This window comes from Calonectris borealis, chromosome 2 (assembly GCF_964195595.1).
Source record: "Calonectris borealis chromosome 2, bCalBor7.hap1.2, whole genome shotgun sequence".
NCBI classification, from domain to species: Eukaryota; Metazoa; Chordata; class Aves; order Procellariiformes; family Procellariidae; genus Calonectris; species Calonectris borealis.
This window is the reverse complement of record NC_134313.1, coordinates 81,212,607-81,231,986: the sequence shown is the minus strand read 5'-3', so window position 1 is coordinate 81,231,986 and position 19,380 is coordinate 81,212,607. Positions and strand designations below refer to the sequence as shown.

At 41.4% G+C, this 19,380-nt stretch overlaps 1 protein-coding gene across 2 annotated transcripts in view; it reads left to right on the top strand.

Moving 5' to 3' along the window:
• Positions 1-950: 950 nt before the first annotated feature.
• Positions 951-19,380, top strand: part of DAP (death associated protein) — a 305,538-nt gene continuing 287,108 nt past the window's right edge. Inside the window, exons 1-2 of one of the 2 annotated variants that reach the window (XM_075142458.1) lie at positions 951-1,150; positions 7,783-7,879. In XM_075142458.1, coding sequence (XP_074998559.1) covers positions 1,096-1,150; positions 7,783-7,879 — 152 coding nt within the window. In that variant the 5' untranslated portion in view covers positions 951-1,095. The remainder of the gene's footprint in view (positions 1,151-7,782; positions 7,880-19,380) is intronic. The other variant, XR_012672440.1, reaches the window with a different exon arrangement.

Here is a 19,380-nt window from a genome sequence, read left to right as displayed (position 1 = left end):
ATTTACCCATCACTTATATTTTGACAATGGTAATATAATTGTAACAAAGAGTGATAGCAAATAACTAAAATACTACTATATTAATTTCCCTATACCATACCTGGGATGCAGTATTACTACAGCACTTTTGGGAGGTTCAACTTCCAACCATCACTTATATTTTGGGGGACTTGCTTTCCTTATGTCAAATTATAAAAGAAAACCAGAACAGCCTGTATGGTTTACACTTTGCTGCTAATTTAATTAATTTAGGTATCATGCTCTGTGCCTTTCCCCATTGCTTGGAAAATATAAGTGAAGCGTTTGAAAAATTTCTTAAACCGGTGTGAATCAGCACTGTGATTTCAAAGCAAAAGGTACAAAGATCTGAAGCACAGGCAAGACGAGCGCTATACGTGCCGCTTCACACATACATGGCTTGGCAGAACAAAGTGGAAGATGTGAATTGCCAATTAGTCGCTAATGAAAAGTATTATTTGAAGTGTACAAGCACATAATTCAGAATTATGTTAATTGCCTGGGCCGTTTTCTCTCAGCAATTAAATAAAAAGGTGTATTACCCTCTAAAATTGCCTATGCTATCCAAACGGGATATTAAAGGCAGCCTGACTTCACACTCGGCAGCGGCAAAAAGGGTCGCGAGAAGAGAAATTAAAAAAAAAAAACACCACCAAACCCCAAACGCTCGGTAAACACACACAGAGACGCAAAGAGGTGGCAATAAAAAACGGGCAGCCGCTGTGCACGGAACCGGCGGTCTCTCCCGCCGCTCCCCCGGAGGGTCCCCGGCACCCGCCCCGCCCCGCCGCCCCGCCCCGCCGGGGGAGGGCGGGGCCGCCGGGCCCGGCGGCCCCGCCCTCCCCCGGCGGGGCGGGGCGGCGGGGCGGGGCACGGTTCCTCCCGCCCCTCGCTGGCGGCGGCACGTCCGCGGTGACGCCCCCGCTGGGGCGCGTCCTGGCGGCGGCGCCCGACGGCCACGTTGACAGGGCGGGCGCGGGGCCGCGGCGGGTAGCGCGGCGCGGGGCAGGCTGGGCGCTGGCCGTTGCTCGGCGTCGGGGTGCGGGTGCCCGGTGCGGGGCCGCTGCCACAGTAAAAATGTCTTCGCCTCCCAAAGAGAAAGCAGAGACGCGGGCCGGACACCCTCCTGCTGGTACGGCCGCCGGTTCCCGTCTCTCCGCTCTTTCTCTTCCCACCCCTGGGGACGGGATGGGACGGGGGGGGCCGGGGCGGCCTGGGCAGCCGCGGGCCGGGTGAGCCGAGAGAGCCCGGCCGGGCGCCGGTTCCCCGCCAAGTTCCTCCTCGGCCCTGCCCGGGGCTGAGGAGGGCGAGGGCGGTCTCGGCCGGGTCCCGCCGCCGCTGCCGGGGGGTGTGAGCCCCGGGTGGTTTCCCCGTGCTCGGGCGCCGCCGCCCAAAGCAACGCCTGATCCGGCTTTCCGGCCCCGGGAGGCGTGCGTGGGTCCCCGTCCCGATTTCTGCCCGCCGCTCGCCCTCTCTCCCTCGGCTTTCCCTGCCCTTGGCAGCCTTCCCCGGTAACGGGGGCGAGGCTCCCTGCCCTGCCTTCCCAGAGGAGCTCCCCGGTGGCAGATAGATCCTCATCGGGTTTGTGCTGCTTGGCATCTCCAGCTTCTGACCCGGGAGACAGCGTTGTCTTCATCGGGCCTCGTCTGGGAGGGCATCCCCTCCTCGAAGGGCGGTGGAGGCCTGCGAAACCACCGCCCGGGGCTGACAAAGGCGGGAAGGGAAAAGGAGCAGTCGCAGCCACATCACAGCCTGCCTGGCTGTTCGCAACACAGCTGAGTGCGAACAGACAAACTGCAAGTTAAGGGTACTCCCTGCATCCATTTTGCCTGTGGGCGTTACGCTGCGAGTGCTAGAGCAGGCTGCACGCTCCTAGCTTTACTTCTGGAGGCTGGCAGGGTAGGAAACAAGTAAAGCTGCTTGCTGGCTGCCCAGCGAAGGAGCTCCGGCACCTTCCAGCCGCTGCTGCACGCTCATGGGCGAGCAGAGCAGCGGGTGATCGGGATAGGAGCTGCATTTCACCTTCGGTGGGGCACTGGTCTGCTACCGTTCATAGACGGCAGCTCCTCTCTGTACACAGGTGGGGTTCGGTTATTCGCAGTATCCAGGTTGTCTTGTTCCTTCACGTACTGTTAGTTTTTCTTCTTCTTTATTATGGTTTTCTTAAAAAAGGGAACTTTGGTCCCTGCAGCAGTAACTTTTCATGTGTCTTCTAGTGTTTCCTGGTGGAATAGTTGGGGTTTTTTTTAAGTGTTTCAGTCAAAAAATGCTGAAATTCTTAATTCACAGGTTAGTTTTATATTCAAGTGAATTGATGGGATTTAAAGCTAAATTTGAAAACAATTTTTGAACCCTAATTGAATTCTGCTCTTTTTATAATGAGGACCTGAAATTCCTTTAAATAGATAATAGAAGTGAGAAATAATGGCTTTGCTTTGCATGGCAAATACAGTTCAGCAGTACAGTTAAGCCGATCTCTTGGCTGAGCAGAGTCGTCCCAGTTCTGCAGCCTCCCTTGCCATGGCATTAGCTCTTACTTGACCTCCTGGCGAGCAGGTTCAAGGAACCAAACCGAAGCACCTTTCCCAATGTCGACAGCTTTTGCTGCCATAGCTCCTCGAGCTGGCTCGCCTTGAGGTCAGGTAAATGTCAGCTTCAGTGTGAAGGGACGGTTAAGACCTTAGGTTGGTTTAGCTGTGTCTTCCTGCTGCATCATCAATGGAAAGGGAACGAAGGACAAATGGCAGATATTTTCATTTAGGTGCTTCGTAACTGTATTTTCTGATGTTGTTGCATGTTGCATGTTTGAAACAGGTGGAATTTCTTTAAAGACCTAAGTGAGCCTCCATAGACCACATGAGAAACTAGCGATGCACAGTGCAAAAGTACAACTGGAGTACAGTACAGGTTTCCCTTGCTGTCAGAGTATTTCAGTATTATTATTTTTTTCTTTGTAAAACACGCATCCACATATGAACTGAAGAACTTTTTCAGCTATGTGCCTTTTAAGATCATTAGCATTCCTGAGGGGGTTTTTGTGAGTATGCACCAATTCAGCTTTGGAAGGAAGGTGATCACCAAGTCTGTCTTTGAGGCCAGAAAAATCTAATGCTTTACAGTATCTACAGATCGTTTCTGGAAGAAGACGGTTCTGAGCTGGTTGGCAGAGGAAAGTGACCCTGTGGTCTTTTAAGACTTGGAAAATCCACAGTAAATGTGCTGATTACTGACAGTTTATATTTACTCTGGGGGCTGAAGCTAGATTTTAATCCTCTGTCTCAAGCCAATTTAGATCCTTGAATAATAATATAATGCAATAGGGCAGTTTGCAAACAAGTTTTAATGAAATTAAAGTAAAAAATTCTTAAAAAACCAACCAAACAAAAAGGCTACATAAATACAGGTGGAATAAATAACAAGGCAAGTTCTAGCAAGGCAAAGTTGTGACTAGGGGATCTTTTTTAACTAATGGCTTAAAAGCTCTGGTTTTGCTGCGGTTGTATAAAGAGCCCTACCTGTAATTACGGATGTGTCTTACCCCACTGAGTATGAATTAGACATGTAAAAGTTAGGAAGGATTTGGCTCATCAAATTAAAGCAGAATTGACAAATCCATTGTTTTTCATATACACTGTTAGCCCTCGCCTAATGACTGCCTGCAGTCTGTTAGCTTACTCTCTGCATTGATCTTTCACATAGGGAGGGAAAAAAAAAGACACAAAAAGCACTTGAAAAGACAAAGGATAATGAAATGGAAAGAAACCTCAAGACCTCAGGCTGGTAACAGGGTACACGAAGAGACTTTGAACTCCTTTCTGAGACTTAAGAGGGCCCCAACTTAAGCTTTATTAAATATCCATCTGTCAGTGAGATCAATGCATCTATAATACATTGCTGAGTAGGTTTGTACAGCTTGCAGTCCCTCTAAATAGGTCTCGGTAATTATGCTTTTGGCTGTTCATTTCTTCTAGTAGATACTGTGGAGGAATAAAGCAAGGTGATTGTGTTAATAGTTTATTTATGAAGCTTTACAGTAGGTTCGTGAAAATAGTTATGTGCTTTTTCCTACATTAAAAGAGTATATCTCTGAGCCAAGATTTCTGTGAAATGGTCAGACACTAATATATGCTCCCTTATGCTTGCAGAACAGCATATTTTGCGTTTCTCTCGGTCCTGGCTTTTCATACATCTTATCAGTGTAATGGAATCTGTTACTATATGGTACATAAGAAATAAATTTTGTTTTAATATTTAATATGATGCTCAAGGAAAACGGGAAGCTGCTAAAGCTCTTGGTTATACTCTGGATTTCTAAAAGTTCCTGTCCGGTTGCTGTGACCAGCGGTCGATTTGGGTTGAGCTGGAAGGTTCCCCCAGGAAGGACTGCCTCGGGTCTGCAACCTCAGCGAGCTGGAGCTGGAGCCATCGCTGAGCTGCGGTGCTTCTCTAGGTTCTTGGTGCTAGCTGTGACTTGGTGGGATTTATTTGAGAATTCAGTCTCAAAAACTGGGAGCAGTCCCGAAGAAGCAGGGCAGTGGGGAAAAAAAAAAAGGGTAAATAGACTGAGAATGTTTACCGACCCCAGATCATCTTGAATGGTAATTGATTAACACAGTTCTTTAATACACTTCCAAAAGGAGTAGTCGTACCCTTAAGAGGAATGTAGGCTGGCGTTCACAGGACAAACAAGACAGTCCCGTCTGCCTCTCGGAGTGGGGAAAACACGACAAATAATAATTAAAATCCAAAACTTAGCTCTTATCCAGTAGTGGGGCAAACAGACTTGTGCTGTTGCTCTTCTCGGAGCGTGCTAGCAGATGATCGCCACTTTATTTCATGCTTTAGAGGTTGGTGGCCTCTTGGCCATTGCCACCACAGGGAGCTGTTCCCGGTCCCCTCCTGCCTTAGCACAGGTCCCACCTGACTTCTCCTGAGCAACTGCAGCCCGAGCTCCCTCTTCAGCGCGGGAACTGCTTTCTTCCTAACCCCAACATGATGTCGTTGACACCGTCCTCTTCTGGGCACTGATTTCTGACAGCGTTCTGCAAGGTGGTTTATCAGTTATTTCAATCCTCTCTCTGCAGGATTTACTATAAGGAAATCTGAGCTCTTTTAAGAATGACTTTTAAGTGACAAAATCACCGTGTTAAGCATCTGTCAAATTATGTAGTAAATGCCAGGCAAGTAAGAAATAGATGAATCCTAAGTCCCAAGAAAATCTTGCAAATGGAGTGGGTTTTTCTTGGTGGATATAATAATCATTTCTTCTCTCTGTCTAACCCTGAGGTAGTGTAGCTTGGGTGAGACCTTTTGAAAAGGAAGTGAATTATGTTGCAAGGGTATTTCTTTTCTTAAGCTAAGTCTCTTGAAACTAGATTGGGTATGAGCATGCTGTGTCACAGGTGGCAGAAATGTACATCAGCTACATGTACAGGATACTGATCTAATTATTTCACTTTTGGTCTCAGAAATACAAATTATTACTGCAATTGTTTGCTGGATTCTTCTTTTGGTTTCCCAGATCTGCAGAGTAACCCCGGATTACTAAAGATTATTCAATTATGCACCAATGTACTTCTAGCTGTCTATACGATCCCTGTTGATATTAGTGCAAAAAATCAGATTATTAAAATTATTAAGTTACTGCATTGGTCAGTCACTATTATGCCTTTTAATTGTATGGTTATTTGCTTCTTATTCCCTGTTAATTCTACATACAGACAAATCTGAACGTGATAGCTGCATGTATCTTTGCCAGTGACAGATAAAGAAAAAACAAGTGGCTGGTGGCCTGATGATATACAATATGAGAGGAGAGAGATTTTAGACCACACCTAAATTAGCACTAAATCTTTGGGTATTGTTTTCTGGTGAAGAACCTGGAAGCGTGCGCGTATTGTCCAGAAGTGCTGTTTGTAACCTGGCAGATGTTGCTGTGGAGGCAGCATCTTTCAGAAAAAGTAATTTGAAAGGGAACTAATAGGAACGGATTGTGCAATGATGTTAAATTTATAAATTAATGTAAATAAAACATACCAATCGCTTTGATTAACTGAGATGTTAGAACAAGACAGCACTTGACAGAACTCAGGGTGTTTGCTTTTGTGAACAAACTTAAATTTCTAAGGAGTTTGCATCAAGAAAAATTAATAGGCATTTTAATTTTTGTTTCATTTTTAAAACTACATTGTTGCCTAACCGTTCTATCTTTCCTTGTCCCATGTGAAACATTTCTCACCAATTTAAGTAGTGTAAGTTTTATGCTGGAGAGAGAACACAAAATGGCTAGTGTTTTGTTTGGGTTTTTTTTAATGCATGGTAAGGGGACACAGTTTTGATAGGTTTTAAAAGATACTTTTTTGGTTTTGCCTGTTGATCGCCTGTCTTTAGTTAATGTCCTTTATTGAATCAGAAGTTTATCTTTAAAATATCAAACAAAGCTTAAAATCTATTTTAAAAAATCCCAGGACCAAAGAGCTGTCACTTTCTCCTAGGGCGGGTCACTTTACTGCTTGCTTTCACCCAGGCTGTAAAATTCATGCACAGGGGTGTCCTTTCAGTTGCTGACCTGCTTAAGAACTGAGAACTAAACCTGGTTCTAGGTTTCAGGGATTAGCACTGAACTGCTGTGAGGTGCCTTAATCCCTCTCTCGCTGGGCACAGGAGGGCTGTCAGAAGTACAGCCTCCCCTAGCCGCGCTGGCAAGCTGCTTCGGCGCCTTCCCAGTGCTGCTCTGGCATCCTGCTTGCTCCGGCTGCGACATCTCTGCCGAGGCTGTCCACAGACTCTCTGTGTCGCGGCAATGTGAAACACAAACCAACGCGTCTGTAGGTGGTTTTATTGACTCCTGGCTGCTATAGTGGTTTTCTGATGGCAACATAACTCATCCAATTAGCTAATGAAGTGCATCGTCTTATCCTATGCTGTCCTGTAAGCGTGTATAGCAATCGTTGAAGCAAAAAAAAAAAAAAGTACAATATTAAAACAGAAAGCAGATCGAGAGCAGCCTGCTTGTTGCTCTGCTTAGTAGCTGCAGTGTTAGGCCTGGCTTTGTTCCTATTTTATATTTCAATTTGGAGGGGATAAACGATGAACATAAGTGGATTTGCTTTCACTTCTTGTTTTGTGTTTCAAAAGGAACGCTGTCACGTTTGGATAATTTCTAAAACTAAATCATGACAAGGATTTAAAAAGAGGTAAATGCTTATGTTTTGCAAAACAAAAAGCTCTGTTCTAAATGCAAGTTGAGAGTCCTCCTAAACTTTGCTTTTTGTTATACTGTTCATGAAGTACTTCCTTCCATAAATGCTGTTATTATAGCTGTAGTTTTTAGCTTGAAATGACAAATGAGTTTCTTCATGTTTTATGGGAGTATTTAACATTCACATTTGTGGCCTTTTGCATAGTGTTATGCAACCCATCATCTCCACTTCTTCTTCTGCCTGCTGCAAGTTTACAGGGGTGGGGGACAGTTAAAACAGAGTTGAGTTTTCTAAAATGGTATTGGAAGCAGGCGGTAAAATGAGCTGCAGCTTCTCGGGACGAGCAAAGATGGCATGATGTGGAAGAGAATGCAGTCCTGAAGTAGCTGTTCCTCACACTCGCCACTTTTAAACACTTTGGGCCCCTTTTTCAAACTGTGATTACTATGAAACTATTCTGTAAAATATTGGGGGTAAGGGAAGGGAGAGTCATCCTTAAAATGTTCTTAACAATATGCTGATTTGACTGAGGTTTGTTTTGTCTCTCTAATTTTTGTTCCAGTGAAAGCTGGTGGGATGCGGATTGTGCAGAAACACCCACACAATTCTGATGCCAAAGAAGAAAGAGAGAAGGATGACCAAGACTGGGAAACCAGCAGGTGAGCATTTTGATTTGGTGCATGTGCTACAGCGAATTTCCATGACCTTGAACCTTATCGCCAGTTGTGTTTTCCTTGCGGATAGCAAACCAACGATAGTTGTTTTTGTATCATAAAACTGATTTAAAGCCGTAGCAAGTTATATGCTCTTTCAAGAGAATTGGGGAATTTGGGAATTTTTACCTTGCTGAGCCTCCTTTAAATAATCCTGCCAGGTAAGATAAGGTTAGAGAAAAAAGTATAGTTAAAGAAAGACATCAGCTTTCCTAAAATCTCTGAACATCATTTCACACTGTGCAGAAATATAGAGGCTAGGCACATTTGGTCACAAGCATTAGGCTGTCAATCTGCATATGAGGTCGTCTTGCTGTGTGCTAGGTGATTCCTTCTACTCTTCGGCCCATATTGCTGTCTCTGCGAGGTATTTGACAATGTTGTGCTTTTTAAAAGACAAGTAAAAATAAATGCTATTAATATCATCTGCTTTTGTTTTAGGTGGGAATTTAGCAGTTTTAGTGGTGGAGGATGCCAAAATACACAGTTGTTACTGTAGATTAGTAAATCTACTTAAAACTGCTAGTAACTGCTGTGTGGAAATGAAAGCAGGGAGATTCAGTGGACTGTTGCTGTATTTCTGTTCATACAAAAGCCACCTGGTTTTGTGCTGCTTTTCTTGGCTAGCTGTTTTTCTTTGTAGCCAGGACTGTATTTACCTGAAATCTTTATGTACTAGCTTATTGTATGGGTTTGTCCTTGCTCTTTGCTCAAGGCAAAAAAAACAGAGAGCCATTCTTGTGCCTTGGTAGTAGACTGACTTGTAAAACAATGGTAATAAATAGACATTGTGAAAATATCTGTGTAAATAAGAACAAACGTGTTTACTTACTAAATCACAACTTGACTAGGAAACATGTTTATGAGAAGGCAAAAGAAATTTTAATTAATATATTCAAATGAAAGGCAGGAGAACAAAACTTTATGCCATTCCTTCATTAAGCAAATTGGTCATCTTGTATTTCTGTTCAGCAGAATATAAGTATTGGAATTGGAATTTAAGTGGAATGTGAGAGTTTGTATTGCAGTCAGGTTTTGTCCAAAGGAAGGAATCCTATCTTGTGGTCAATTTAAACTTTGCTTGGCGATACATCCTTTTATTTAAGGTGTGTTAAATACCTGCTTATTCTTGCATTTCCTTGGCATGCCACCCTCATGTTGGGGGAATCTCATTAGGATCCAGATGAGAAGACTTCTTATGCCTGTTCACAGATCTAAACCTCTGTAACAATATAGCTATCTACTTATCCCTTTCTTCAAACACGATTATAATTTTCCCCTCTCACTCAAATAGTGTAGGGAAAAGTTAAATTTTAACCTTGGTATTTGTGTCTGCTTTAGCAAGTGCTGTGGCACAATAGAAGCAAATCTGTAGGGGGAAACAGTCGGTGCTGAGGACTTCATGTTCACGCTGCGTGTGTTTTGGAAATTAGTCTGGTCTTCTGGACTGAAGGACTAATCCTAGCTGGTGTGTGTTAGATGTCTCCTTGGACTGCGTGTTCCAGTTTAGCTTCATCTGCAAGGAGTCCAGGTCAGGTGCCCTGAGACCAACCCACAGTGCAAAACAACATGTGGCCAACACATCGATCAGGAGGAGGAGTGCACTCCTGATCTTAAGATGCTAACAAATACACAGTGTATATTAATATTGTAAAGCAGGTCCGGGAGCAATTTTTATGCTTTAAAGGCAGAGGAGAAAGTTTAATGACCTCTAGAGCTACCTTGTTAACTAGGGGATAGCTAATTGTTGCATCTATTCCCTTAGCCACCTGATCAGTTTATTGACAAAATATGCACTCAGTGTGTGCTCTTCGCTTTGTTTTTTTTGTAGAGCATACAAAAAAAAAGCATATGGTCCCTATTAGGCACTTGTGCATACAGTTATTGTTGAGCCTATATATTAGTACAAAAAGCATTGGTCTGAACTTTTTCTTTCTTTGATTTAATCCTCTTGAGAAAAAAAGTAGCAGGAAGGATGTAAGGAGCATAGTTAGATGGGAACCAGCATGAATTATAAAACAAAACTGTAAGTTGGTTTACAAGTCTGAGAGAAGTTGTTTTCCTGGTAGAACTGAGAAACCTTTCCATCTGTGAGGGAAACGGTTTGATGTGCCTGTTGTAGGCTCCTGTGCGAATACTTCTGCAGCCGGTGGCTGTACAAGCTATAGATGTGAGCAAGAAGTTATTTAGCCATAGACAGGATAAGCAAACTCCACAGGCCATAGTACATAAAGTTCTTGTTGTTTGTCAAAATTAAATTACATTTGCAGCATGTCATTTCCTTTCATGCTGGAAGGTGCAGTCCCCTGGATTTTCTGTGCGTCTGTTTCTGGTGATTCACGGTGCCCTTCTAAAACACTTGGATTTCCAGTGCCTATGGAGGGAGGTTTATCAGGAGATGGGGCTGGGTTTATCAGGATGGGGAGAAGAGGCCACAAGCATTCCGTTCTGGTTTCTTCGGCACCTATATATGTATTTCTTGGTCATTGCTAGCTGGTATTTTATGTCCCTTTGCTAATCAAGGGGACATCTGTGTTTTTTACTTCCCACTCTCACAGTTTTAGTCTTTGCCATTTTAAGACAACTCTTTTAAGGCAGTATCCTTGATATGATGCAATCTCTACTCCCTGTTGCATTCAAAGTCAAAAGAAGCAAACAGACCTTCAGGCAATTCTTATCAGGTGACAACGATGTGAGAGAAAATAATAAAACAGAGAAGAGTAATTTGTGCGTGTGTGTGAAGAGGGAGGCTAGGATGAACAAGTGATTATTTTAATCTCATTGCAGGTTTAGTTGAGGACAGATTAGTGGAACTGGCAGTAAATCATGGCAGAAGATTTCGAGCTGTCCCAGAGTTCCCTGGGAACTCCAGGAGTACGTGCTCTCCTCATGATGGCCTGAATCTGAGCAGCTGCTCAGCAAGAAAGCTTTCGGCTAGAGTTCATAGAAGTTCTTGTGGCTTCGGAGACACCTGGCATTGTTTTTGCAGTGTGTTTGCAGAAAAAGACATTGGGTCAGTGTTTCTAATCTTAATGTAAACAAACCTGATACAGGTAAACACCCCTGAAGTAGCTAACTGTGCTGTGATAAAGGTGACTTTAACATTCACCAGGTATATCTTCTCTTTTTCTCAGTTGTTTAGCAACTTGCAATCTAGTTAGTGTAATTTACTCTGCAAAATATTTTATTTGGTTCTGGTTCCTAAAATAAAATTGTTATTGACTTGTTTTAAGGGATCACAAATCACCATTATGACAATATGTAGTAAGATGATTTTATACAAATTTAAACTTTTCCTACAAGGCAGTTCTCAACCTTGAGCAGTAATGGAAATAATTTTATATGTCTGGTATAAATACAGTTTTACTTAAAGAGGAATGGCTGGATATGATTATATGGAGAAGACTCAATGAATGAAGGGAGGGATTGCATCGTTTGGTTTAGGTGAACTAAAAAAAATGTGTGTGGCATCCAAAGCCAGTGGCACCACTGTGGTCAAGATGTCAGTGGTAAACTTGACTGTGAGGTGGGGTCCTCTGCCCACATGTTCTTCAGGACAACAGTGATTTTGATCAGTGTGTTGGAGATAGGATACTGACTAGATGAACTTCTGGTCTGATCCGTTTTGATTTTCTTACGTTTCTGTAATTGCTTAAGACTTACATTGATTTGTTTTTTTGGATATGGTTGCAGTTTTGATTGATTGACAGTCATACCAATTGCTGCCGGAAGGTTTTTTTTGTGATGCTGGATGAAGGTGAAACGTAAAATTAGAAGTAGGATTATCAATAAAAACCATCATTTTTCAGGACTGTATGTTGTCATAGAAAATATTTGGAATAAGTAAGCTACTCATAGTCCTGGCCTTTATTAGAATGCATGTTTAACTGAGATTTGCAATATCACGCGCACTCCTGTGCCGGCATCTGACTCTAGCTGTAATAAATACTCCTGAAAGACAGATAATTTGAAGTGAGAGCTGCTTCTTCAGTTTTGCACAAGAGCTTCACTAATTGTCAGTCACTAACTTCCTGGGACCTCAGGAAGAAGAAACTATAATTACATATCAGCATCTGGATTTAAAAAAAAAAAATTAAAGCAAATACCTGGCTCATTTTGTCTTTTTACAAACAGGGTAAACTGCAAAGGCTTTCATGTCTAAACACTCTTTCCTTCTCTTTTGTTATATTTCTGAAACAAAGTGGGTGATTACAGTGATTTAATTACTGAATATAAATGCAATAGAGTGGTTTCTCAGTATACATGCGTAAATTGTATGTGTTTTGTGTCTTAAATTTACCTGGGGATTGTGAATCCAGCATTATGTCTGACTTTCCCACGAGCTCTAGAAAGAATAAATTATGCAGCCTGGATTTTAATTCAGTTTAGGATGTGGATATTGGCCTTCTATATTCATTTGTCAAAAGAAAAATATTTAAGAGGATAATTTCAAATGTGGTGACTCAAAAGCAAAATCACGCTAATGAAGCATATGGGTGTCCATATGTCAAAAAGCCGGTCTTGGTACTTACTCAGTTCCATGGCGAGAGAGGAGTTGTCGAAGACCTCTGTCATCCTTCAGGTATCTCTGTGTTACTCGTCAAGTCTGAATATGCTAGTTAAGCAGCGCCTGCTTTTTTTCTTTTAGAAGTGCGGTGGAAATCTCAAAAATTCAGAGTATATACTTTCATTCAAGTGTAAATTTGTTTTTCCTTTCCCTCACTTCACTCTGTTGCAGCTGACAAGAAATAAGACACAGGCATGATTTCCATTTTTCATTTGCCACTGAAGATTCTGCTGTCATTGAAATATATTTAATTTTTGCCTTGTAATGACCCTTGTCCAAATGTCTGACACAATTTTTAAAAATGTAAAATGGATTATACAACTAAGCCATTAGAGCGGGTTTGTATGTTTGTTTACACCCTAAATATGGAAATGCTTGAAACTGTTTCTCTTCCTTATGTTTCACCCTGTTGTGCTGGTTATTTAGCTGGGGTGGAAACTGTGAAGTCAAAGTCCTGACCCCTTAACTTGGGAATAACTGCCCTTCAGCACAGCCAAGACCTGGGAAATGATGTCCGGTGTTCAGCTTGCTTGCATACAGGTCCTGCAGGAGGTAGTTTCCATCATGGATGAAGATGTTTCAGTCCAGTTAGTTCTGATGTTCTCTGTTGTAGAGACAACAGGAGTTTGACAGAGGAAAATCTTGGGAGTTCTAAGCAAAAAAAAAAAAAAAAAGAAAGAAAAAGTGAGATACTTTACAGCTTGTTACACACAGAAACCAAACCTCCATGACCAGGTAGCATTGTACTTCCATAAATACTCAGAGTGAATAGCCCATTAGTGTTTCTCCCAAGTAGTTCACCAACATAAAGCTGAAAAAAGACCTCTTTACCTGTGTTCATGCATTTATAAAACCAAAATATTGGAAAAGCAAGCAGGCATTGGCTCAGCATGGTGAATATTTAAGGTTAAAAGAAAGAGACAGCTTGGAACAGATAGGCTGCTACATCTTCTGCTTAAGTTTTTGGAGAGGAAATGTGCAGCTTTGGGTAGAGGATTGACTGAGTCTCTGGTTCTGGCAGCAGGGCCACTTAAGTGTTGGCTTGAAAGGTCCCTGGGGCTGTTGTGTCAGTGGAGGAGGAGTGCACTGATACGAAGTACAAGCATCTGTCAACATCCAGATCCTCCTCTTTGACAGAATTCACATTTCTTCCGCCACTTTTCTAACCAACTCTTTTTCTCCCTCTTTTTGGGGCCTGATTCTGTTACCTCTGTGAGCTGATGTGGCTTTACACGAAGATTATGTTCACAGACTGTATATTGCTGTTTTATGCTTGACTATATAAAAACTGAAACTTGATTAAATGTATGGATATAATGGATATGACTCTTGAGGGTTTTTATTCATGTGTTTGGCCTTTGAGCTCTCATTACTCAGATGTGGAGCTTTGGAGGCAGTTGGCCTTAAAGAACGAAATGCCTGGGGGAAATGCAATGAAAAAGCAACCTGGCTGTGAACACCATGCTTGCAGTTTCTGGGGGAAAGATGCAAACTGCAGCAAACGTTGGGCATTATCCCATTGTCATACCGGAGTTTGGTGAGACAGTAACTTTTTCTTTACTTGGTTAAATATTCTGAAGGCTAGAAGGAATTCCTTCTGGCAAAAAAGCTGTAAAAATATTTGCAACTATAATTTTGTAGTATTATTAAGCAGAGTACAGAACATAGTGCAGTGAGGGAAATAGCTTCCAAAATATTTTCCAAAAAGATTCTGTTGTTAGTGCATCTTCCTCCCCCCCCCCCCCCGCATTGTTTTGGACTTAAATTCTCTTCACAGTTAAGGGAATAGCTTCTTAATAGTGTCACACTCTTCTCCTTTACATAAGTGATACTGCCTTCAATGCATTTTCCCCCCTCATTATTCATCTTCCTGTCTTAATCTTTTGCATAGTTTTTACGATTAGCAGATGCTCAAGTCTAAAGTTATAAATGCATAATTTGTTTAATTATAAAAAAAACCCCAATATTAGCAATTTTCATGTGACTTTTCAGGACAATACCTTCTGCAGATGACCAGTTACTTGGAGAAATAGCAAAGGAATTGCTATGACCTGTGTTGAACCATATCAAATGCATATACAGTTATAGATTTAACTATGGAGAATAGATTATCTAATACTGATTTTTAAATGCAGAGCTACTGTAAGGCAAGAAAAGAGGCTGTGAATATCTCCATTTAAGAAGTGAAAATATCTGTGAATGTAGGGAATGGAGAAAAAGCTAGACAAGATTATGAATGAAGCATTCTCATGCAGGAAGATGGGAGTCTTCTGAAAGACTGTTTCATGCTTCCAGTATTTCTTGATGATTCAAGCAGTAGGTTGATAAATCCATCAGTGTAAGTGCTAGTTATGACATTATATGGATAGCTCTTTTCATATTCCTGAAGTACTGTGTGCATGTGTGAAAGAACTAAAAAAGATCTGATATTTCCCCCTCTCAAACTGAATAGAAGATAGGCCATCCAGCTCAGGGAGAGCCGGGTTTGGTCCCAAAGAAACATATGCTGTCTTATGAAATTAGCTGGAAAGCTGAGTTGAATTGTTAGCCAAGCTGGTGTAAGAAAAAGATTTTGAAAGAATGAAAGTCTGTAATTTGTATTCTGTGTGATGAGGAAAGTGAGAAAAGCTTAGTCATATGCAAGGGGAAAATGGATGGGAAGGGAAGTAGTATCTTGTGAGTGACACAGCATGGCGTTCCATGTATGTACGGAAAAGTAAAATATCTTAAGCTTATAGCTGGAGTGGTGGCATTTTGCTTTGTACTTTTCTCTTGGTATCGTTCTGAAGTAGTGGAATGCATGGGATGAATGTCACTGTGCCAGTTTGAAGGCAAAGACAGTGTTGAGACATATTACATAAGTATTATAAAGCACAAAAATCTCCAAACCCAAAAGTATAATCAAATGCTTTTCATTATGCCAACTGAGCCCAAGTCTCTTATTATTTAAGTATTCAGCAACACTGAGAGCATTTCTAAAGCTAAAGGTATGAATTTCTACTAGAAAAAGCTGCCAGAGGACCAGATGCTACTCATTTATTTAGACTCGAAACCCTATGTTTGAAGTGAAGTCACCATGAGCTGAAAATGAGGAGGAGGTGTGTGAGATTGACGCCATGTGTGCCAAGGGGGGGATCTAGTTTTTCCAGTAGCACCTTCCTCTCCTTTAAGTTTCTTCTGCCTCAGCTACAGCAGGCACTGAACTTTGAAGCAGTTTAATATTAAGATAAACTTTAGAACTATAATTTGTTAACCGTCACTGGGCCAAACAAGAGGGAATTTCAGTCGGCTGCTCCCAGGACGCTGGTACTAGAAGCAGGTGACAAGAGATAATTAAAGACAACACTGCAAATGTGTTATATTATCATCAGACTTCTATTTAGTCTGGTGTTGCAGTTGATAGAGCTGTTCATTGCAGCAAATTACTTGATGGGAAACTGTAGGCTTTCTGCCTTCTGATTTTATTCTACGTTTCAATGATTGCATCTTGGTCACAGGCATCCTGTTAAATAAACGGCAATTAGTAAAAAATACTTCAGCAACATTCATACAAATCTTAGTTCTAATGAGTTTCAGTTTCTCTGGGACTCATTCCTTAGAATATATATAACATGTTGAGCCTGGGGCTGTTAACGTGTTCAGAGAGGGGCTGTTTTTGTTGCTGCAGGGTACAAAGAAAGTGGTTCATTCTTTTCCCTAATGATCTTGTGTCCTGGTTTCGGCTGGGATAGAGTTAAATTTCTTCCTAGTGCTGTGTTTTGGATTTAGTATGAGAAGAATGTTGATAACACTGATGTTTTCAGTTGTTGCTAAGTACCCTGCTAGTCAAGGACATTCAGCTCAAGAAAAAAAAAAAAACAAAACAAGCGTTGGGAGGAAGCACAGCCAGGACAGCTAACCCAGCTGGCCAACGGGGTATTCCATACCATGTGACGTCATGCTCAGTATATGAAGGGTAGGCGTGATCCAGGAAGTAGCGATCGCCACTTGGTTATCGGTCAGTGCGGGTAGTGAGCAATTGCATTGTGCATCACTCATTTTGTATATTCTATCATTATCATTATTATTTTCCCTTTTCTGTTCTATTAAACTATCTTTATCTCAACCCATGAGTTTTTCTCACTCTTACCCTTCCGATTCTCTCCCTGTCCTGCTGCGGGGAGGGGGAGAGGTGAAGGAAGCTGTCTTCCCCGTAAATTGGCTCTCCGAGGAGAAGGGGTAAAAAGTGGACATCTTGAAACCATAACTTTTTTTTTTTCAGATTGTTAGAGCCATAACTAAATACTAGTCTAGCTCTCAATTAAGGAGAAGACCCATGGCATGCTTCATCTAGCACCGCATACTGCAGCGCTGAATCAAACAGTCCTAGAGTCCCCAGCGTGTTTGGTTTTGCAGCAGATGGACTCTGCCTTCCCCAAGTCCCGAGGTGTTCATTCAGACTGTTGCTTGCCTTGGGATTCTGTCCAGGCTAGGGGGAGGTAGCATTAAGCTTGCAAATGATGATGTGCTGAGGGTATGGCTGCGTTAGGTATCTTCTCAAATTATAAATTTCATTCTGGGGAATATGGCAAATACAGAGGACTGTATTTAAGACAGATGGTGGGTTTTTTGTTGTTGTAGTTTGGTTTTTTTAATTTATTTTGCAGTGCTGAATGTTTGTCATTGCTTTCCAAAGCCTACTCTAAAACCTTCTTTTTGATTTTTTTTTTTAAATTAAAAAAAAAAAAAAAAAAGCAAAGCAGACCTCCAGGTACAACAGTAGAAGAGCTAGGCTGTTTTTTGCCTGAACAGCTTAAGTCATAGTGTCTGTTTTGAGAGTATTTGGAACTACTGAAAGTCTTCAAAATAGTTCAGTAGGCAAAATTTCATTACTGAGTGTGTGCATCCTTGTACACCTTAAACACTGATAATGAGCTTGATTGTCCTCCAGTCCTGATGGTCACTCTCCTGATTCTGTAACCTTGTATTAGCGTTTAGAACATGCGTTGATGAACTGTGTTTACTGTTTGGTGGTTTTTTTGGATCAAGAGTACTTTATGTTACTTTACTTATGAAAGCTGCCATTGCTAGCTTTTTTTTTAAAATATTTTATTTTTGCATGCAACATATTAGGATATTTGCTAATACGCAACATGTTATTGTTGCTAATAAGCAACTTATTTGCATGCAATGTATTAGACTTTTGACTTTGTGAGGCACTAATGAATTAACTGACCAGCTAATGCACAACCCCGTTTGGCTTGTTTGTTAAAATGTTGCTTTTGTATTGGAGGTGATGGAATGAAATTTCAGTAAACTGAACTGGGTATTTTTACACTTCTGTGATTCTTTTTGTTATTTCTGGCATCATGCTAACTTGTGATTCTAGAGGAAAAGTGTATGTAGCCATGTGGATGCTATTTTATATCAACAGTGACACTAATAACATTACCACAAATTCTTCCACATAAGGCTATTTAGAAGGCTTTTGACTAAATGAAATTTAGCATTCTATGATTCTATTCTATGATTATTATTTATTGCTTTGAAAACTGCTGTAGAATTAATTTCCTGTTTTCAGACATTACACGATTCTGTTTCTGCTGGTATGTTTGAAAGATTTTATTTTTGTTCCAGTTTACAATGGGGAAAAAAATGCCAGAACCTCAAAAGCTTCTAAGGAGTGGAGCTTCGTGTTCTGCTGTTTTCTCCAAACATAGGCCTTCTAGGTGATAACACCGGCTGATCTGGTTCCTTCCCTGAATTGAGATGGTTTGGATGACCTCTAGATGGCTTTGAAGTTAATACTACATTTCTCCTTCATATTTTGTAAGCAAGCACAATTACAGAAAGCTTGCAGTCCTGCTGGTAATGTGTTACGTGTTATTTATTCCTGCTGCTGCCCTTTGGAGGATCTCTCTTTATGACACCTTGTTTCCCAGTGTTCATGTTCTTATTTCGTGTTGTATCTTATTTCTCTACTAGTTAGTGATTGCCAGTTGTCCTCTTCTGTTGCATTTTCCAAAAATCACCTTTTTTTTTGTGAAAAGAGTTCTAATGTTGAGAGACCTCTGTGTATGTGTTCAGAGCTTACTAACAACTTAGCTGGTCTGATGATCAGGAATTGGCTCTTTTATATTTTCTGTGTCAGACTAAGAAATAAAAATGGTGTTTAGGAGCTGCATAATTCTAATGGATGTTTTAAAGCTGTGATGTGTCATTTTTGTGTTTGGCTATTCCAGTTTCTGATCCTCAAGAGTGTCTTCTGCCATATTCCATAGTAACTCAGTTCAGTGAGGGGCTTTGGCATTTTTTGGAAATCTGTGCATGCCAAATAGGCTAGAAGATTTTTTTTTTAATTGCTTTGATAATTCTTTCACGTTTTAATACTTTTTACTGGAAAGAGGAAATTCGCCAAGTTAATGCACACTGGTTTTCCCTGCCAATGGGAGGAGGAAAGGGAAGATAACTGCTCGCAGTTAATGCACCGGATTTTGTCTTCCTCTCCAGCGTTTTTTTAAATTTATGTAGGTTTACTAGCAAATGGCTTTTTAAGACACTGTATAGTTCATGCTTCCCCCTGCCTGTTGCCATGTCTTCTAAAACAATAAAGGACTATTCATACAATGAAGGAAAGGGGGGAGGTGTAACCTCACTATAATCTCTTCCTCCTTCTTCTGTTTTAAAGAATATGAATGGTTACACAGGGCCAGTATGGAGCTCGTGTTCTGTCCTTGCCTGCCTGTGCAGCACTCCCCAACAGATGGTAGTGTACAAGAAGGGCCGGTGTAGAATAAGCCCAATGAACTCTCCCAGCATCTAGCAATCCAAATTACTGCTTAGAAACTTGCTAATCATATTAAATTACTGCCATTGGACCTAGTTCCTATTTCTCTAGCCC